General features: G+C 38.5%; 1 protein-coding gene across 2 annotated transcripts; it reads left to right on the forward strand.

The window, feature by feature from the left end:
• Positions 1-85: 85 nt before the first annotated feature.
• LOC133660411 (DNA-binding death effector domain-containing protein 2-like) lies at positions 86-22,410 on the forward strand. Of its 2 annotated transcripts, XM_062063889.1 has the most exons (6): positions 86-241; positions 578-703; positions 4,445-4,947; positions 6,676-6,804; positions 8,939-9,067; positions 20,620-22,410. In XM_062063889.1, exons 2-6 carry the CDS (start codon positions 663-665, stop codon positions 21,042-21,044), a joined length of 1,227 nt encoding a protein of 408 aa, XP_061919873.1. In that variant the 5' UTR covers positions 86-241; positions 578-662; the 3' UTR covers positions 21,045-22,410. The 2 variants fall into 2 exon arrangements, with proteins under 2 accessions (XP_061919873.1, XP_061919872.1); XM_062063888.1 differs by lacking the exon at positions 86-241 and having other exon boundaries at positions 270-703.
• The last annotated feature ends 582 nt before the right edge of the window (positions 22,411-22,992 follow it).

The raw sequence follows: 22,992 nt of genomic DNA on the forward strand, positions 1-22,992 counted from the left end.
TCGTTGGAATTTGTGTATTTCGGTTGTTTTTTTTTTGAAACACTATAAATGTAGTTGACCGAGTATGACGGAATTATATTGAATTCAGATAACAGACCTGAGATCGGCTGTAGCCGTTTATCTCTGCATGACCATGGCAGCAGAAATCTGACTCCAGAACAGCGAAACGCTCACAGGAGACGTCCCGGGCTGTGATTGCTTCTCATCGCGTTCAGGAAGTGATCCCCACATAAGCAGGACGGTGAGTCGTTTGCCTTCTTATCCGCCCAAATATCGCTTTATAAAAGTAATGACAAGCGTGTATTTACGCTTTTGTCGGTATTAAAAGGTAGACGCGTCAACGTTACCTTGTCCTTATCTAGGCCCTTTTCGCGCAACGCAAGCTTTTCCGTTTCGTATTAGCCTGCTGTCTGTAGTAAGCTATAGTTCAAGTCAAGCTTAGAGTAAAAACAATATTAGTGTACTGAAATTCGTCTAAAAATCGTTCATTTGGTTGTTGAAGTTGATTAATTAACAGACGGCGGTTTGTAGGGACATTTAATGACACGCGTTACAATGTTTGTGTGTACCCACGCAGGAACGTGACTGCTTACGTAATATGCCGAGGCGTGGAGAGACTGAAGAATTTCCCTCCTCCCTCCCGACAAACTTTGGAAAGGCAAATGTCAGAAACTTCACACTTGACGACAACGCACAATAAGAGGTAAGTTTAAAGCGTGGAGTTTGTGTGTTATTGTTAAAGCGCGGTTAGCTTGTTGTTATGCTAAGCTGCGTGTTTTCGACGCGCGTGAGCTTGCTTGTTTTTATTTAATTTTTTAAAAATTGTTTAAATGTTTTATTGAACAACAAACATACATTTATAATTCACACAAAAGTCAAGGCACTTTCAACATCAAGGAAAGAAAACAAACGCAAATTGAATTGATGTATTTATTTCAAACCTGCACAGTACAACAACCCACATTTTTTTTACATTTTGGCAGAGACATTTATGCAAGGCTTGAAAAGGGGTTGGATGAAGCAGGTGCTTATAATATCCCAACCCCTCTCACTCATTCCACATTTAACATAAACAATATAGTACAAGAACAATACTATACAAACAAAAACAAGAAAAGCTCCTGTACACTAACAATACAATAGTACCACTGTTACTATGAGACAAGACAAGACGAGACAAAACACAAAAAAAACACACACAGGCCCAAACACTCTCTGACCATACACCTCTCTCCCATCGCTCTGTGCTGAGGGCATCACTCTCTTTCCTCCTTGTACTTCTTTTTTAAACAGTGTTTTAAATTGAATCATGTTGGAACACGTTTTTAACTCATCCCCTAAGCTGTTCCACAGAGTGACTCCACGCACTGAAATGCACATTGATTTTAAAGTTGTTCTAAATTTAGGCAAATATAATTTGTTGTTTCCTCTTAGACTGTAACTATGGTGAGCATCTCTATCCTGGAATAGGTTCTGTATATTGGATGGTAGAGAGTTTTGGGATGCCTTAAACATAATTTGAGCAGTTTTAAAGTTGTTCACATCATGCAGTTTAAGTTGCTTTAACTCCATGAATAGTACAAATACATCAATACATCCATCCATCCATCCATTTCCTACTGCTTGTCCCGTTCGGGGTCGCGGGGGGTGTTGGAGCCTTTTTTTTTTTTTTTTTTTTAATAAATGTTTTTATTGAATTTGACAGGTATTACACTATACAATAGAACAGTAATCACATTTTCCTTTTTTTTTTCCCCACCCACTTCCAAGAACAGCAACCCAACACACACCCCATACACACACAACCCCTCCCCCCCAGGTCCTACATAAGTTAAAGGTACAGTCACAAATGGAAAATAATTAGTACATCACTTTCTTCTCAACATAGGCAGATAATAAATATACACCCAGAATAAATGTAAATAAAAAAATAAAAAAAGGAAGCTGGTTTGTGAAAGGGGAACTTTTCATGTATCCTATAGCGTCTTTAATTTAGCTATGTAGTCAACCACACCACCCCAGACAGACTAAAACTTCCCAGGTGCCCCCCTAAGATTAAACTTTATTTTCTCCAGATCTAAATAAATCATAAGGTCTTTAAGCCATAAGGAGGCTTTGGGGCAAAATGGTGACTTCCACTCCAGCAAAATTCTCCTACGTGCTAATAAGGATGCAAAGGCGATACTATCCTTAAATTTTCTCCTTATTTGGGGATCTGATACCGTCCCAAAAATGGCCATTTCTGCACATGGTGTCAGGTTTAAATCCAATGCCTTAGCAAGGTGTTTGAAAATAGTTGTCCAATAGTCCAGCAAATGGGGACAAGCCTTTTTTTTATAGCTGCATTCGGACGGAAGGCTTTGTACACCCTAGAATACAGAAAGTATTAAATATAATACATAATAATAATAAAAAATATCACAAAAGACAAAAAGGGCTACCTAAATCACTTTAAATGTTTTTAACAGGGCTTTTGTACTCTTAATCATTTTCCAAGATTTGATTGATAATTGTAAACCATTAAGCCAATTAGGAAATGTAGGCCTTACTTTCTTCAGTTAAAGTACCAATGATTGTCTCACACACACGCACACACTAGGTGTGGTGGAATTTGTCCTCTGCATTTGACCCATCTCCTTGTTCACCCCCTGGGAGGTGAAGGGAGCAGTGAGCAGCAGCGGTGGCCGCGCCTGGGAATCATTTTTGGTGATTTAACCCCCAGTTCCAACCCTTGATGCTGAGTGCCAAGCAGGGAGGTAATGGGTCACGTAATGAAAAAAATACAATCTTAAGGTATTATTTTAATTAGCGGCAAGAGCATACTTACGGTCAATGTTCCCTCCCTCTAATTTTTCATGTGTGTGAGCAAACGCACAAACTCCCTGAGCATTCAGTGGAGCACATGTGAGCAACATCAGACGTGCACACTGTGGCCACACCAGCGTCACACCTGTCCCAAACCTGACATCATAACAATTTAAATGTTTTATTAAAATTATTTTCTGATAAAAGTGATTTTGCCCCCTTACAATGACAATAACAAAAAAACATGTTTTTCATGACCTATGTGCGAGTATTGTATGTATGGCTGCGGGTCCTGCCTTTAAAAGAAAAGTTACCCCTTTCAGGGATTACATTTAGTTCCTGTAACTTTCTGTCTGTAAAATACATCTTTTTATTAGCATTTATGAAATCTAGTGACAACATTTCATGAATAATATCCTTAAATTAACATCCTTAATAAATGGCAGTAAAATAAGCACACATCTGATTGAGGAGTCAGAGTGTTACACCCTGGCATTTACACAATGTGTGGCGTTGGGGTTGTCCGACTTTTTGTGTGGCCATAAACGCAGCACTGGCTGAGTGCCATGAGTACGTGTGTTGGTGCAAGTGAGACAGAGCGAGCGGCTTCTGTTGATATGACGGATGACAAAGTTGGTTTAAGCCTGGTTTGTATGGCAGAAAATGACAAGTTTTTCTAGATAAAAGTTTTTTTACTCATGTTTTTGGTGTGGTTTTTGCTCAATAAAGTGATTGATGGAATTCTTGTCCGTAAAGTGTCTCGACAGACGATAATTGAACTGTGTTGACAAAGATTGTTTTATTCATTGGGGCCACTCTTGTTGTCACCTGTCACTCACAGAGTTGCATTGTAAAATCATACAGAATAAATTCTAATGTTTTTATTTCGTTTAGAGTTCAGATGGGATTTTTGATTTTCTGCGCGGCATTAATTTGCTGTGTGCAGAGGACGCGTGAGCAGTGCGCAATTGCGCAGGCGCGCACCTTAGAGGGAATGTTGCTTACGGTATAGGCATGCCGTTTTGTATAAAAACTGTGAACGGTTAATAAACGCCATTCAGAACAAAAAATTATGAATTTGTATGACATTATCTGACCATAGTGGAGTTTTTCTGGTTGAAATGTTGCCCAATTTTTGTGGCTTTTCATGGCAGCAGCCTCGAACAGACAATTTTAGCTAGCACAAAAATAATGTTTCAATGCTCAGATAGACTTCATATTAAAGGATTATAAGGACAGTTATGTATACAAACATCTTAAACTATAAGTTAAGTGTTGCAAACCTATATTTGGGTGTCATTTTGTATGATTTTGAGATGTAAAATTTGGGGTGTTGTTTAATGGCACGTTGAGAAATCAAACTCGGGAATGTGAACGACGTAATCTACTTTTGTGCTCTTCAATTAGTCCTCAAATACCCCTCCCACCGCACACACAGAAAATAATGACGCACATCGTAAACTGCCTTGATTTGAGCGGGTACAAGCCACCGCTGCAATAGAGATAAGTGGGTCAGCGGCCGTTTGTCACATAGAGGTCTTTAAAGTTCACTTTTATTTGTGATCATAGTAGTCACAAAATGTCAGCTTCCCAAAAAAATGTGTAAACATAGCTTTTTCCCTATTCACTTTTGATCCAGGTTCGAAGGTACAAAAGGGGCGAACAGGCCAACCATTAACATGACCAGCTACGCACTAAGGCGCTCTCTTAACTGGGATGAAACCGAGTGCCTCAACTATTACGGGATGCTGTCTCTACATGAGGTCTTCGAAATAGTCGGCTGTCAGCTGACAGAGACGGACATCGAAGTGCTCTCTTTCCTCTTGAATGAAACCTGTGTTGGAACACACCCCTTGAACCCTGAGGGCTGGACGGTGAAGCCCTTCGAAGACGACCCACCGGAATTAGGCGTCACACCGAGTCCCATGCTCCTTACAGTCTGGAGGCGGTTGCAGTCTCAGTGCTCTCAGCACCCTGTGGTACAAGCCTCTTACAAGTCCAAGAATGGCCTTGAGTTGTTGTTGGAGCTGGAGAGGCAAGGTTACCTCAGCGATGGAAACCTGGAGCCGCTTCTGCAGCTCCTGAGAGTCCTCACACGTCATGATCTCCTGCCCCTAGTGTCCCATAAGAGAAAGAGAACTGGTGAGTTCAAATCAGAACACTAATTCTTTAAATAATGACCTTTGCTCCCATCGACACAGTGCCTCACCTTATATCCTCATCTTTACTCAAGCCTCTTTCACACAGAACTCTTGTAAAATAGTCGCAGGACTGCATAAGTATATCCGACATGTATGCACCTGCATGATGATGTCAAGACCAGCGTCGACAACAGTTGCTTTCAACACATAGCTTCTGATACTACCTCTGAGGCAAAAAAATTACCAGGTCAACTTCGTCCTCCGTTCTTTGTTGGTGATTGCTACACAGGGATAGCAATCCCAGTGTATCAATTCCTCAAGCGATTCTCTTCACTGTTTTTCCGGCTGGGGTGTGGTCATTACGCAGTGTGCGCAGTGACAACAGATCGCAAAAGGGTCTGAACAAACGCTAACATTTTACAAGAAAAGATTGCAATAGCGCTACTTGTAATAATTACAAGGTTGGTATTTCATCACAAAGAGAACATACAAGCAATATGCTGAAACATTTGAACACACAGCATGCAACCATTATTAATGAAAGTTGTGTTTTCGAACCGCTCCGATCTCATCCCAGCAGCAGTAACGCTAGCACGTCATCTGAATACAGCAGGTATTAACTCACCGCCTATCATGTTAGCGCGATTATTTTAAAAATTGAAATGAATGCCTTCTCATGAGCATGAGGCGTGCAGTACTCGCTCTAGTTCACGTCTGCCGCTAGACAAATGTCACAGAACAGCGACTAAGTTTGTGGTTAAAAGCTTGCATATATTCGCTACGGTAGACACTCTTAATTTTTGGTAGGTGAATGTTCAATTGTAGTCATAGAAAAGTTGCATGTTTTCCCCCCATCACATTTTCTCTGTCATTTTAATTTCACAGGTGAAAGTTAAACAATTTGAATATTAAGTAAAAGTCCATTCATGTCAGCAATTAACTTCAAATGTGAAACTAATGTGATATTAACTCATTACATGCAAAGTAAATTATGTCAAGCTTTTACTATTATTTTGATGATCTTGGTTTACAGTTTTTAAAACCCCACATTTTCTGAGATTTTCAATTCAAGGTTTTCATAAACTGTAAGCCATAATCATCAAAATTATAAAAAATAAAGGCTTGACATATCTCACTTTGCATTTAATAAGTTAATATCACATGTTACTAACTGTTACATTCTTGTGTAATTTCCACATAATTAATTTGATTTTTTTTGGAAGAATATTTATTTATTCCATTTATTAAAAAAAACAACCCTTTTTTTCTTCTATGCTATATGTATGTGAGCAAATCTCTTTTATTTTTTTTTCAAATAAGAATTGATAAAAGAACCGTTAAAGAACCATTAAGCAGAATCAAAAGTGGAATCGGAACCTTAAAAACGTATCAATTCCCATTCTAACAGATCACTGAGATGCAGATTTTGACTGGCAGTTTAAAAAGCAGCTTATGAAATAAAATAATATATGTGTCGCGATGCATGCATGCATGTTGCTATAAATAATGATGATATATTGAGTTTGAATTAAATATTTTTGTAAAAAATTATATATGATATATATTATGAAAAATCATTTGTAACAACAAATGCTAATAGACGCCTGACACGCTCTGCAGTTGTATACTGCCTGCCTCTCTCTTGATAGGGACCCAGTGTGTATATGTCCGTTTGTAAACTGTCAGCAAAGTTTGAACAAATTGTCTTTTATGGTTTTTAACATTTCAGTGTCTCCAGAAAGAATTGAAAGGCGATGCGCTGTACAACACAGAGAGTTGTTGTGCACTTCTGGCTTGAGAGGCCCCCATAGACAGGCAGAAATGCCCCTCCCTTCCTTCACACAGCAATTGAGAACAGGTATGTCAGCTCTTATATGTTTTAAGCTCTAAGCTGTTATTACCTTTGCATAAGTCATCTGACACATCGCATAGTTATTGACAACAAAGTTTTTCTCATGCATTAGCTCAACCTACTGTATGTGTGGCAGCCAAGTAGCAAAGGACAATGTAACGAGGGAAAGCTAAAATGTTGATAATAATGGTTAATACTAACTCAAATATTTGTTTTTAGATATGTGTTGCGTTTCTATTAGTCTTTTTACAAAATGAAATGCACATGCGTCACGACCAATTCTAATGCCCCTTGCAACCCATCATCACAAATTAATCGCAGTCCTGTGGGAAACACTGCATTTCCATGCTTGTGTACTGCACATCCAAGGATCCCCATTAGCTGATGCCATGGCAGTCCACACAAAACATTACACAGTACGAAACAGTTTAAAAACACATTTAAAAAAATGAAACAACAAAATTTGTACATGAGTTCGCAGAACATTTAAAAAAAAAAAAAGGATTAAATTGCATCAACCAACATGAAAAATGAACACTAGTATGAAATACTACATGAAGCTTGATAAAGCAATCTTTGTAGACATCGCGTGTGTATGCTCCAATGCTAAAGGTGAATTGTAATGCTGAGTGAATATAGAACGAATGTAGAAATGGCTTGAATGTCGAAATAATGTGAATGTTGAAATTGTTTTAATGTTGAAGTGCTGACGCTAAACTGGAATTCTAGTGGAATGTATAAGTGGTAAGAAAGTTGAAGTAGTTTTAAGGTTAAAAATTGTTTGAGAGGTGACAAGCAGAAGCTGTACTGAAATGTAGTATGAATCTTTAAATGCGGCGTGGCTCGGTTGGTAGAGCGGCCATGACAACAACTTAAGTGTTCCTGGTTCGATCAGCAGCATCCGCCATCCTAGTCACGTCTGTTGTGTCCTTGAGCAAGACACTTCACTTCGTGGTTCGGGCCTTGCATGGCAGCTCCCGCCATCAGTGTGGGAATGTGTGTATGAATGGGTGAATAGTGTCATAGGTGGAAAAACGCTATACAGATACAATCCATTTAAATGTTGGTATCAGGGTTGTCCCGATACCAATATTTTGGTACCAGTACCAAAATGTATTTCGATACTTTTCTAAATAAAGGGGACCACAAAAAATGGCGTTATTGTTTTTATTGTAACAAAAAATCTTACGGTACATTAAACATATGTTTCTTACTGCAATCCAATAACAATTTTGGCCTTAAATAAAATAGTGTACATACGAGACAACTTGTCTTTTAGTACTAAGTAAGCAAAGGCTTCTAATTTGGCTGCTGACGTATGCAGTAACATATTATTTTCCATTCTATTATTTTGTAAAAATTATGAAGGACAAGCGGTAGAAAATTAATTATTAATCTACTTTTTAATTTACTGTTAATATCTGCTTAATTTCTGTTTTAACATGTTCTATCTACACTTCTGTTAAAAAGTAAAACACTTATTCGTCTGTTGTTTTGGTGCTTTACATTAGTTTTACATTATATGCTAAAAAATATCTATGTAATCACAGTAGTATCGACTAGATACGCCCTTGTACTTGGTATCATTATAGTGGATGTCCGGTGTAGATCCCCCCCATGTCATTTGTTTACATTGTGAGGTGCCAGCTTGTTTGCGGTGACGCCGGTGAGCCATTGTATCCTTCTACGGTGTGTAGTGAACCATGTTTAGCTATTCCTCGTCTTGCAGAAATGATACTTGTAAGAAACATACTTTATTTGTCGCCATGGAGGCAAGGATTAGTGATTTAGAAGTAGCCAAAATACTGACTGCGGATGGATGTTAGCCGCTAGCTAGCTAACCATGTTTAAAGCACCTCTTGTTTTTCCCATTCCATTCAGAGTAATATGCTGTAAAAACCACCGCAAATTTTACGGTAAAATTCTGCTGACTGACCTGCCAGTTTTTGACAGTGAAATCTAAATATCTTTTTTACAGTGTATGCAAAGAAATATATAATAATCAATTTTGCAATATCATGAGGTGAATCCTGATACATTTATATTTATATTTTATTCACTGTTATAAGCGGCCCTCTGAGGGCAACCATATCTGCATGTGCCCTCAATTAAAATGAGTTTGACACGCCTGCTGCTCTAGAGTCTGGATCGTCTCTGAGGAGGAAGAAGAGGAAGAAGAGGGGCAATGGCTGGAGTCGCAGGCCCAAGAAAACCAACAAGCAGGACCATCCCATGCCTCCACCAACACCGCCTCAGAAAGCGTCATGCAGTAAGAACAGCATGTTTTGTCCTCTCTCTTAAATGGCCATCTCTTTATCCTCCTTCCTAAAACCATCCCACATTTAATACTCAAAATCAACCTTGCTTTTGTTTGCTCACATGCTTCCATATTGCTTCCATTTGCCTTGCTAACTCCTCAGTCCTCACGTTTAGCTTTTAGCGCAATCCAGTACTTCTCAATTATTTTCTCTTACGCCCCCCCCCCCCAGGAAGAAGAAAACATTTCGTGTCACCACACTTTCTGCTGCGACATCATTTGTCTATAAAATTGTACACCTCTGCTTAACACTGTATCCTTATTACCTTTAAAGCAAATAAAAAAAGAAATACAGATCAACTTACAACATAGAAGAACTTTATTAACATAGATTTTTAGTCTGTAACAGAAAATATTTAAAGTGCATCAATGCGCCTGAAATTATAAAAAGGAAAATCTTTATTTAAACTATACATTTTTTGACGGACATGAATAATTTGATACTGAAAAATAAAATTAAATAAACTCAGTAATACATTCAACTTGATCACCAACATTTACTCAGGAACACAATATATATAAAACACTTTAACCTACAAAACGAAAATTATTGCAACAATTTGTGCTGATAAAAAAGAAAAAAGGGAGTCAGGAATAATAGTTACAACAAGCATGTTTTGTAAGTGGCATTTGAAGCATGATACTGATAGTGTTCCCCAGGGTCACACGCACTCACCCTGTCATCGCACCACGCAGCCCGCCCCTCTATTCGGGCGGTATAGCTCGGTTGGTAGAGCGGCCGTGCCAGCAACTTGAGGGTTGCAGGTTCGATCCCCGCTTCCGCCATCCTAGTCACTGCCGTTGTGTCCTTGGGCAAGACACTTTACCCACCTGCTCCCAGTGCCACCCACACTGGTTTGAATGTAACTTAGATATTGGGTTTCACTATGTAAAGCGCTTTGAGTCACTTGAGAAAAAGCGCTATATAAATGTAATTCACTTCACTTCACTTCACTATTTGAGAAGATAGTGGTTAGAAGGTCTAATCCAAAATGTGAACGTTATTCATTGTACAGTACAGGGGAACCCATCCAAGTCAATGGCCCTTAGATTTACCAACTCATTGTGAAAATCAATAAAAAGAACTATGAAAGAAAGATTTACCAACTCATGTCGACATAAGCAGAACCGAAGTAGCTCTTTTTGTTTTGTGTTTCACTTAAACCGTTACCCCTGCAACTTGTGTTAACTTGGAATATTTTCATTGCAATTCATTTGTAGCACGACTGCTGCAGATTCTGTTACCAATCATCCACGGATGAGATCGGCCAAAACCCATACCGATCTCATGTATTAACTATACCTTTTTTCCATTTACATATGGTGAGTGCTATTGGCCGTTTAACAATATCAACACAATATTTCAAAACAAAAAGTCAACACTACACAATAACTAAACAAAAGCAAAAACTACTGTCATTATTTGGGTTTTTTCCTCAGTCGTCCTGTGTCCAGGTAATTATTCCATGAATGTGACATTAACAAAAACAACAAAACATTATTTTAAGAAAATAGAAATATGTAATCACTGTAGTAATCATTATATAATGATACTACCCTTAGTCTATCATCCATTTTCTACCGCGTGTCCGTCTCGGGGTCACGAAGTGCTGGAGCCTATTCCAGCTGCATTCGGGCAGACACCCTGGACAAGTCACTACCTCATCGCAGCCCTTGGTATATACACCACCAATTTATGGATCTATCCGCTCTCCTCTTACATGTCGTGTACTGACTGTGACAATGCTGACACACCAACAGTTGTTATATTATATATATTATATTATCCTCTCTCAAATAATAACTGCTTACAGCTTTAGAACATGAAGTTTAACCTTCGGCTGCCTTGTCATTGTCATTTGCTGGTCATCATTTCCTGGACTGCATGCTCCTATTTTATTTATGCTGCTCTCATCACCCGATAAATAAGATACATCTAATGCTCACTCTGCAGTTATTAACCATAAACAGTAATTAACAATGTTTAATGTTCATTTATTCATGTTTACTCATGTCAATAATCAATCAATTCATCCATCAAGGATATATAATCAAATACCCATCCCTTGGGTTTTCCTCCATTCATCTTAGTATGAATTTCATTTTTCCCTGTCATGATACATGTTTTCTAACATGTTCGGACCCACCTGAGCCTCCATCCATCAAAGGAGGAAATGTCTGGGACTTCCTATATCCTATCAAAACAAACTGCAAACCTAATAACGGCCTTGTTATTAAATGTGGCTGACTTTTTTTATGTTTCTGTTGGAAGCTTTCAAACCAACAATCAAAAAATTTAATAAAAAAAAAAAAAATCCAGTACAAAAATATTTGAGGGCCTTTCTCAGAGCAAGAGTGGACTCGTGTTGGGAGATACTCACAACTTTGTGCACGTTGAAGTCTCATGCACAAATTGGAAGATAAAGGCTGCATAGTGTTCTCTAGCCGGTCCCTCATTTTGTGTTGGTAGACTGATGGAGTAAATTAATGAGATATATATATATGATATACATAGTGATGACCATGAACGTACTGTTGCTGTTATAAAGGTCAACTGTAAACTCCCTTGGGGTTTCTGAGCGGATTTCAACACACCGATGACAAAAGCTTCCAGCCAAAACATTTTCAAAGTTCTTCCTTCAACTTCAATTGCAAATACACCAACGATGAGCATTTGTGCCTGCAATGCTGTTTTTTTTGCTGAGATTTTAACCTCACAGACTTGGAACTGCTGTGGCAAGTTTGCTCTGTCATTCATGCTGACAATCAAGTTGGTCTCAAATCCTTGGTTTTGGTCCAAGATCTTTATTTTTAAATCATCTTAGAATTTAGTGCTCTTCCTGTGACTATGAACATGTTGCTGTTTTGACTCCACATTTTAATCCACTCAGGTTGACTCAGGATTGTGGCTCTTTAGCGGTGAGGCACAAAGGATCATGGATTCAGAAGGGTCGCAGGCAGAAGAACAAAACAAAACAAAAAGTGCCATCTCTGTCCATGCATACGGCAGTGTGTGCACGATCAACTCAGTCATGTTCGCTCTCTCTCTCAAGTCTGGGCCCATGCCTAAGGTAAAAAAAAAGAAAAAAGGCTGCCCCCCCCCCTTGATAACTCGGGGTTAGCTCTGTACTGGATGCTATGTCATAATATAGCTGCCCATGCCTCCTCCCCCTTCTGTGTTGCTTCTACAAATTGCTCGCTGATGTTTTTTGCACAACGTGGGTTAGAGGTTTTATTTCGGATGAAGGTTCGTGGTATCAAGTCCTAAAATACCGAATTGAGTATAAGATAGGGATGGGCGATACCACACTTTTAGGATTCGATACGATACCGATACTTTTTCTTGCATTTTCATCGATACCGATACCATTAATTTGTTATTGCCAATTTTTTGTCAGTCAAAAATATTATTACTATTGTTATTATTTAAGACAAATCACAAGACAAATACAGACCATTTATACCACATTTATTATGGTCAATATATAATAAAAGTAAAATTAAAATAAATAACATAAATATGAAAAATAAATTAAATATTATATATAATAATAACTATATATTATATATAATAATAATTAAATATTAGGGCTTTCCAATTAACAGTCAAATCCGAATTGCAAGAAGCTGCAGTTATTTTTTAAAGTTTGTGATATAATTAGCAATTAATGAAATATGAAATAGGCTAATGTTTTCGAAATGTAAGAAATCATGTTACAGATTAAAACCAAAATCACATTCAATCATATATTCAAGATTTTCTTGGAAAAAAATAAAACCGTAATGCAAAGATGAAGAATCTCCAAATTGTATCTCTTTCTTATCTTGTTTTAAATACTCAAGCAATTTTCAACTAACAGTAAATTCCCCTGTGTGGAAATTATTTGAATTTAGTATAATCATTTAAACAAAAATATTCAGTAAACATTACTATAAAAAAAAACAATTCCTGTTTTAAGTCAACAATTGGACAACACTGGATATGCCTGGCTGCATCGCTGTCGGCTGGCTGTGTGTGTGTTGCACGTTGACGACGCTCATTCGCTGTCTCCTGTCACGTGACTGGGCCAGCTCTATACTCTGCCAGGTACAGGGGTGTCCCAGCACATAGTAAGTTAAGTAAGTCATCAAAAACATCTGAAAGTGATGCTTGCACCCCCCACACGCCGTTTTTTGGTTTATATCGATACTTTTTTCAGAAAAGTGATGCCAAATGAGTAGCGTGTGAGTATCGATATATCGATACCACAGGATCGATACGCACATCCCTAGTATAAGACCTGAATATCATCCTGAGAACCACCATCCTTTGCAGTGGACATTTTGTGGTTAGCATACAATGCATCTGGAAAGTATTCAAAGCGCTTCACTTTTTTTTATTACAGCCTTATTCCCAAATGAAATCAATTCCTCAAAATTCTTCATACAATACCCCACAATGGCAATGTGAAAATATGTTTTAGAAGTATTTGCACATTTAAAAAAAAACAAAAAAAAACTGAAGACATCACATGTACATAAGTATTCACAGCCTTTTTCCTTTTTCATGGCTGGAGACACCGTGATTAGTCAGAAATATTGCGTATGCTTCTTTAAAAAGCAGTAATGCCTAATTTTTAGCAAAATAATTATTTTTTATATTTGATGGTTACTAAATTGCACAGTGCACAGTTCTACTTGACTTGATTATGTCTGACTGACGTACTGTAGATGTACTTTTGAGCACTTAGCATATATACTGTATATATATATATATTAAAAATAAATAAAAACAATTTCATTTTTATTTGAAAAATATTAAACATGTTACTTAACATTTTTGTGTAATTGTCATTTGGCACAGAACAATTTGTTGTATGTTTTTATTACTACAGTAGAGTATTTTATTATTATACTATAGTAAATTAAAATAAAATATTTTCAATCGAGGCAGTGGGTCTTTTTAGGACCCCACTGTTGTGTTTGTATGTTTTTTTTCTAAACTAATAAAAGTTGATGATAATCAAATTGTTTTCTTTGGCATTTTATCCAAATGTGAATCGATAAAAGAATCGATAAAGAATTGAACAGTTAAGCGTAAGTGAAATCGAAATCGTAAAAATCTTACCAAATTTCCCTCACTTTTTACAAGGACATTATTAGTGTTATTATTGTGGTGTTGTCAATATAAACCGAACAACATTATCTTTGATAAAAGCAGCACAGCTCTTGTTTTGGATGTCATTACGTAGTGCCGGTGTAAAAAATGAAGTGTCTTCTCAAACCTTCTTGGAGAAAAAGAGAATGTTGTTCTGTGCCTGCTTATTGTTCCACAAAAACGACCAACCCAATTGTCTTTTGTCTCTTTCTCTCCTTTCTGTTTTCGCAGTTCTAAACAGACCGACCTGTGTGTGTCGGTGTGTATCAGCAAAAAAAACTATCCTTGCACACAATGAGAGGGAGAGCTCAAATCTCAAAACTACGCAGAAACACACAAATGGAGACGTTTATATTTGTGTCTTGGTCAGTGGTTTAATAGAAACAAGGGTCGATAAGTTGACCATCTGTGGGCCAAACGAAACACCCCTCGTAAATGAGTGCTTAAACTTTGTTGTTGTTATTTTTTCACGGGCGTTTTTAAAGTCAAGTGGATATCTCTGTTTGATGAAATATGAAGCGCTCTGTAAGCCAAATAATGTGACCATGACTCTTGTTCCTGTTCCTCCGCTGTCTGTCTATCCTGCTCGTTATAACATGGGACAGCACAAGTGGAGGCCACCTGTAAATATACTCACTTAGAGGGCAGGTGTTTATTGTAACTGCAACTCTCACAGCCAAAGGTCAAACTTGACTAATATTTAATTGAACAAAATGTTGGGATTTGATCCCTTCTTGAACCAGCAATGCCTTCAGCTCACCAGAGTGAATTTGTCTGGACTTTCCCACATGCGAAGCTATGCAAATGGCCATCTGTACAAAGAGTACTCTAAAATGTTCAAAGGAAAGCTATTAAATTAAGATTTTTTTTCTTCATTTAAGGCACTTCCTTGTGGTCTACATAATGGTGGTTCTTTGGCTAAAATTTAGCATAGTTTGTGTTTTACAGACTGTTTTCAAGCTGCTCTCGACCGTCTCTTCAAGATGTGCTGTTTTGTGGGCGGTCTTATTTACGTGACTCCACTTCGACAGCATCTTCTCCCCGCCAGCCATGTTGAAGTTTTTAGTGCTACCATAGCAAGTCTATAGACTCTAGACTACAGAGAACTATACGCTAATTAGCATTAGAAATGGCAACAGCGGATAATGCATGTTCATGTACGAGCCAGTCTGCCCCACAACAAGTGGATAGCGGGAAAAAAGGAACTTACTGATTACAGATTGGACTACAATGGCGGACTCGCGCAATGCACTTTGGATACATCTCAACCATATATGGATATTCCACTGACGTCACAGGACAGAGCAAATTCTAAACAGCGAAAGGAAAAATGGAGGAAGTATGGAAGAAGGCAAGATTGTTTCAAATGTTTGTGACTAATGCAGATTCAAAAATACACATCAGGTACAAATAGGTAAACAAAGTTGGTTTTGCATAATAGGTCCCCTTTAATTGATTCTTGATCATGTACAGTGGAACCTCCAAAGTTGAATACATCATACAGTAACAGCTTTTAAGAAAAATATGCCTCTGAAGTTGCACATAACTTAAAAAATGTTTGAACAAGCATTGAGACGTCAGCAAATCCCTCGATTCCTCTTGCCAAATGTCATCAAACAACTCTGGCCGTGTGTTTATCTTTTTTTAATGTATTTTTTCAGATTTTATTAACTTGCAGTGGGACCATCACTGATGACGTCACACAATATGCCATGTTTAGTTTTGCTTTGTCCTTGGATACAGTTTAAAAAAAAAAAAAGTTTTTTGCGACACTTATTTCGAAGACTGAATGACCAAAGACAATACACTAAGGTAACACAGACTATCAGATTTTAGTACACTCTGTATGACCTAAGGTAGGCAAAAATGGTAAGAAAAATGCCTTTTAGTCATAAATAAGCTTTTTTTTTTTTTTTACTTTAAATGTCAGATGTTTATTTTTGCCTACATTTTTATTTTTTTCTATTAACAGAGCTCTTTTTTCTCTCTCTCTCTCTCGTGTGACAGGGTAAATGTTAATAAGTCATCTTCGACACATCGCAATGCGTCCACCATTCGTCATCAAAGCTAAAATTAAATGTCTTGAAACAAATGTTTGACCTTAGAGATTTCACTGTTAGTTCACTTCCATTTTTTTTGGTGTGTCCAAACTTTTGACCGGCACATTTTTACAGTGTTAACCCCAAAGTCTATCTAATTTTTTTGACCAATTTTAGTCAAGTTATATAAAGTGTTTAAGCAATCCTCTATTTTTTGTTATTGTTGCTTTGGCAGTAATGCTTACATGTTCAAAATGTTCATGCTCCACTTACTTTGTTAAGATTAGTGATTACCTTACCCAGGTTGAATCCTAAATCCCCTAACAAGCAGTTAAAGGGAACCTTTGATGATTTTAAATCTTCGTTGTGGTCTAGAAAATATGTATTACGTGTTTTTGGTGTAAATTTGGAATACATTTTGCTCCACAGTTACTTTTACAACCCCAATTTTTTAGTGTGTCTGGAAGATGTCCGATTTCAGTGGCATTCCCATATTGCTAATGAAACCATGCCCCACCCTCTTCGAAAGTATAATGTATCTTCTAAAAATGTGCACTGTTTAAATATATATTTTTAAGTCGTCATCACTATTTTGTTCCAGACACAGTCGAAAAGAAACTTCATAAAACAGAGCTAAATAAAAAAAGATGTTATAAGCATCATTTATGTCACTGCATGTTGCAAGTCAGTGTTATGTACGTGCAAAGACTATAAGAAAATAATACTTTGTTTTACCTTTTTTTTGTTTCCTCATAGCCTGGATCAGAGGACAAAATGTCTAAATAAGTACCTTGACCACATGGCGCAGCCAGACAACAAATCCCCGCCACCAGCGGCTTCTAAAATGTGTGAATCTTATATTTTGACACGTTGGCATCGTTTAACACGAGTATCTAATGTGGTAACAACTTTTAAAAGTTTAAACATTTAAAAGTAAAAGACCAAATTCCTCATATGTCCCCTTTAACCATCCGTGGCAGTGAGACTTGACTGTTCTGTAGAAATGCATCTTTCAGGTAGTTTATGTGCTGGAAAAGAAGAAAACATCAAACACATCAAATAGCAATGAATGTGGTATGACACACTTTTTGGATGCACCTGTCAATCTTGTACACTTGTCGTTAATGAGATCTCCCGTCAAGTATTCGCATTAGCATCCCTTTGTTTCATCACAAATGTCTAATTACAGAACCTCGTAAAAACATGTTGCTCTTTAGCAAATGTTAAGAGATGCAGGAATCGATGCCCTAATTCAACATTTGCCTTTGTAATGTTGGCATTTTGCAAACTTGGTTCTCTCTTGAGTGTCAGCATCTCCGGAGACTAATACAAATTAATTTGGACTTTGACCATGAAACATTCATGAGCACAGTGCTCATTAGCTGGACTCAATGACAATGTTCCTCATACCTCTGAAATTCATTTAGATCTAATTCATGTTTTGTTTGCACCTAATGTATCCTTCAGTAAGAGGCGAGGGTGAAATATTTCTGTTCCTGGTTTCAAGTAAGGATCCAAATGCGAGTGTTGTTCCATACTGAAGGGTTTTGAGTGGGCGAGATTCGTTTCTGTTGCAGCAAAAGCGGCCAAGCAGCTGGTTTCCACTTTCCACCAGTTCTGGATTAATGACACGGGGACACTCAGAGCGGCGCTCTTGCTCAGTACAGTATGTATCCTCTGATCTTTCTCGCTGTGCTGTTGCATGACCGCCCGACAATCCTGTTGCCAGCAAGTTCACCTGGTTTTGTATCTTAAAAAAACAACCGGGTCTGACTCACACTGCTAAGCTTCCACTCCACATTAATTCACCTTTTGCCATTTGTGCAGCCACGTGTGGAAGTCAACAGTGTTTCTCATTCCCTAGCACTAAAATGGCCACTTTGCTCTGCATTACCGACAGCACTTTTTTTGTTGTTGTTGTTTTCTGCAACTTTGGTGCTGCTTTAAACAACAAAAAAAGCCCAAAATGGCAAATGTGTGCTCTCCTGTCCAGTTAGTCTTCAATGTTGAACTGTGCTCTAAAACCCCATTTTTATGAATTATGTTTACACATTTATCATGCCACTTTTTCACTGCACTCTACCTACTTGGCTCTCCTTGCTATTCACGATTTATAGTAGGCAAAACCAGGTACTACTTTTATCGTAATAAACACCATGGGTTAGCGTGAGATTAATAATTGTAATAAAAAATTGTGCATGCTTATGTTGGCTAGGTCTGGTGCTATTCCATTAACTCCACTTGCCTGCAGAGCCTAGTTTTCTCGCTGCCCTCCAGTCTCCTTGTATAACATTTTGAAAAAATAAGTAAACACAGGCGGTTAATCATGGTAAAGTTTTAGGATATGTGTCTAGAAATGCCCCCCCCCCAAAAAATGCATGCTAACAGCAGCTAGCGCAGACGCTTTTATTTGCTGCAGCGCCTTGTTTTCAAATGCCCCTCAGTCTTTTACTGTTTAGAATCCAAAGGAAAAAAATACTAAATATAGCAGGTTTGCTGTCATAAAGTTTGACAATATCTGGCTAGAAATTACAAAAGTAAACACACACAGGGCCTGATTTACTAAAAATCCAAATACCAAGTGCTAAACAGTGTGTGCAATCTATAAAATAGCATGGACTATTATTAGTTGTTGCATGTGAGCTACTAACATTGCACGTGCTATTTGTAAGTGGTGCAGACCGCCTTATTTAAATGAGGTTTTTGCGTGTTCTGCGCAGATATCGCCGTGGAAACACTCGATCATTTCCTGCACATTCATGTTATCACGAATGTGGCATTTTGCTATCAAACAAGCAGCGGGTATGTACCACTTCTTATAGGCATTTTAGAAACAGTTTTTTTGTGCACTACAAATGTGCTCACGGGTTAGAGACTTCACTTCCTGTGCTCAACATGCAAAAAAATGCACATTTATTTTTTTTTATTTTTTTTACATAGGATATATGTTGATATGTATTCTAAATGAAAAAAAAGAACGCCACCTGATAACAAAATGCATCAACTGAATTTTTAAAAATTAGCCCTTAAACTCACCCAGCACACAGCTATAAAATTATAAAACGATGTTGCTGCATAGACGATATGTTTTTTTTTTTACTTCTGACAGACACATTCTCTGCAGCTGTCTCTCTCTCTGTGTCAGCTTGCACATACTTTTCAGAGGTGCTAAATAAAACACTGGAGTGCTTGCAAAACGGTGATAGTGTTGATAAATCACATTGCGGGTGCTGTATAATACAATTGTATCTTCTCCGCATATTGTGGCCGTTTTGCTAATCGGCATATTTTCTGCACATTAATGAAGACCAAGACATAAAATGGATTGCACGTCTAATTTTACTTGCTTAACAGACGCAATGAACTTTGCACACATTTAGTAAATCAGCTTTGCGTGTGCTATCAAGTTTGCACGTAAACCTTTAGTAAATCAGGCCCTTAGTAACATTACCTTTCCCCGTTGCTGTGCCTCAATCTCCACTTTGCTGCAGGTCCTTGTTTTCTCATGGCCTCGGTCTCCTCTTGGATAGAATTCCGAGAAAAGGTTTGTCCTTGTAAAGTTTTAAAATATGTGGCTAGAAATGAAAAAAAAAAAATAAACAGAGTAATGTTAGCTTTCCCCATTAATGTGCCTGAGTCTCCACTTTGTTGCAGCGCCCTAATTCCTTACTGCCCACATTTTGAAAAAAACAAAAGTAATTAGATGAGGTTAATCATGGTAAAGTTTGAGCGGCGTCTAAGACAAAAATCAATGCATGCTAACAGTAGCTATCTCTGAGGTTATTCCTTGGTTTCCACTTTGCTGCAGCGCCTTTAGTCTCCTTTTGGATAAAACCCAGAGAAAAAGAAGTAAATACAGGAGGTTATACCGTCAAGTATGTGGCCAAGAAATGAAGAGCAAACACGCTTGTCGTTTAGTAATGTTAACTTTCCTATGCCACTTTGCTGCAGTGACCCATCTTTTCACTGCCCACATTCTGTTCTTGGATAAAACTGAGGGGAAAAAAAAAATATATATATACAAGGTAGACAGTCGTTTTCCTCCATTCGGGTTTGTTGCTGTATCTCAGACTAATAGAATGTTATATTCGTAATTTTTTGGTGTTAAAGTGAGGCCAAACAGAGACAAACCAAACAGATACTGTGCCGTGTAAAAATGCCTTATTAGAAATATGTTTCTGACTGTTGTCCCTGTTTCTCTCCCCTTTTGATTTCATCACCCCTTTTTCCACCCTTGCCACCCCACTTGTCCTTTATTCCTTTCCCTATGCTATCCTTGACTATTGGATTTTTCCCTTCTCCGCACCCCACTATCACCAAACTATCAGATGTCCGCTTAAGGGTCCGAGCCGAATACCTGGAGCACGAGTCGGCGCTCCGAGACGGCGTCTCGTCGGACAAGCGGCAGCCCCTGGAGCGGCAGTTTGAGTTGTTCAGCCAGGCCAACTCGCTGCTGCGCGCCAGAGACCTGGGATCCATCGTGTGCGACATCAAGTTCACCGAGCTGGACAACCTGGAGGCCTTCTGGACCGACTATCTGAGCGGCGCCCTGCTGGAGGCCCTCAAGGGCGTCTTCATCACAGACTCGTTGAGGGTGGCGGCGGGCTCCGAAGGCCTCCGCCTGCTCATCAGCGTGGACCAGGACGACTACGAGAAAGGCTGGCGGGTGCTGAGGGCCAGGAAGATGCGCTCTTCCAGTACCGGTGGGCACAAAAACAAACACCGTGAGACGGTGGGATATGAGCTGACTTAGTTGATATAAATGGAACACTAATGGAAGCTGGAGGGAGGTGATGCAATGCCGTTAGCCACCACAAGATGGCAGAAACTACCACTTGTTTGTTCCAGTCTTGGACACTCCCTGCAAACTAACTATATTCTTTTAAGTTCTCACCCAGGTGCTAGGAAATGCCAAAAGACATTAAGACAGTGACTGTGAGAGCAGGACCAACAAGGAGACTCCGTGGTAAGCCCCCTTCAATATATTAAATATGAATTCAGGAGGGGATTCAAAGGTGCTCCTTGATGAATTACAAATCTTGTTTGCCATCAAGTTACTCAGGATTTATTTGGTTATCTTTTTCTCGTTGCATTTGACGTCTGTGATAGAACGGAACATAGCGCCTTAACTTTGGTTAAACCCGGTGTGCGCTCTACGCTTAAAGATAACCCGTTTAGGAAGATAACCCAGCTTTGGGATTGCTGCGATCAGTAGGCCATGAAGGCGCCATCGCGCCTTCATCTACTACAGCCCAGATAATGCAAAGGCCTGGTGGCCCAGCAGGTAAAAGCGCAGACAAGACAGTGTGTCGCTCAATACCAGTGCTGTCCAGGAGATCAAAATCCAAAGTGCATACATCCTGGCTGCGCTCATCCCTGCCCGACTTGTCTAGTCACCCTGCTGGAACTAATGCCCGGACTTCACTGGGAGAAGACGATCAATAAGGACTCCAACAGAAACCACTAAAGCTGCGTGGTCTGAGCTACAGAGGTGGTGGTGGTGTAAACATAGGTCGTTACTTTGAGATAAAATGTCTGTTAAAGAAGTTTTTTGTTTGAATAATTGTTTTTTGTTGTGGTCAACTATATTGGGAAACATGTATCAACGGTGATATTAATATTATTACTATTAAAGGTGTGTTAGACCAATCATGTTTGGGGGTGTTTTTAAGAGTTGATTCACGTAAATGAAAACTTTCAACAAACCTAATATGTCTGTCTCGCAGACCCCCAAAAAACATTTGTTTAATAAACAACACACTGTTACACATTTAACTACATGTCCCATAACACAAATGAATGGACAAGCCTTGTACATCAGTAATAGTCTTCAAACAAACAGTCATATTTCAGCGAAGATTGTGAATTTGTTTTGTCTGTCCTCGAAGTCAGTTATCGTTTATGATCAAAACCCATCTGACATTGCTGTAATCTCTTCCACATGCAATACAATTTCAGTTTAAAGTTATTTACTTGTGAATGGCAGCAACGCATCCAAAAAGCATATTTGGCATACCCCAAGTGTCTGTACTTCGACTACTGTTTATACTTTTTACTGGGGACGGCGTAGCAGGGTTGGGAGAGTGGCCGTGCCAGCAACCCGAGGGTTCCTGGTTCAATCCCCAGCTTCTACCAACCTAGTCACGTCCGTTGTGTCCTTGAGCAAGACACTTCACCCTTGCTCCTGATGGGTCGTGGTTAGCACCTTGCATGGCAGCTCCCGCCATCAGTGTGTGAATGTGGAAATAGTGTCAAAGCGCTTTGAGTACCTTGAAGGTAGAAAAGCGCTATACAAGTATAAGCCATTTACATTTATTTCATGTTTATCAATAAAATAATGACCTTTACTCTAATATGGCTGCGGCCGTTTTTGCAATCCAAATCACAGTATGTGGTCCTCCAGTAGTGTAGTCCATAAAAAACAATATTTACCAGACCACTTCAAAAATATTCCTGAAAGAAAAGTATAAGTAGAAATACAAACCTCTAAATGTGCTTTTTTCATAATAATACCAAACATCTACACACACACAAACACTTCCTTCCTTCATAATCTGTATTACTAATTAGAAAAGCCTGATCTCTACCATGCAGAAATAGTTGTCAAATACTAACATCTACACCAATGGTGACATAGTTTGGTCTGTGTGTTAATATTGTTCATCAATATTGAGTTTTTAGAGTTATAAAGTCTCATTTGT

The sequence above is a fragment of the Entelurus aequoreus genome, linkage group LG11 (genome assembly GCF_033978785.1).
Source record: "Entelurus aequoreus isolate RoL-2023_Sb linkage group LG11, RoL_Eaeq_v1.1, whole genome shotgun sequence".
NCBI lineage: Eukaryota > Metazoa > Chordata > Actinopteri > Syngnathiformes > Syngnathidae > Entelurus > Entelurus aequoreus.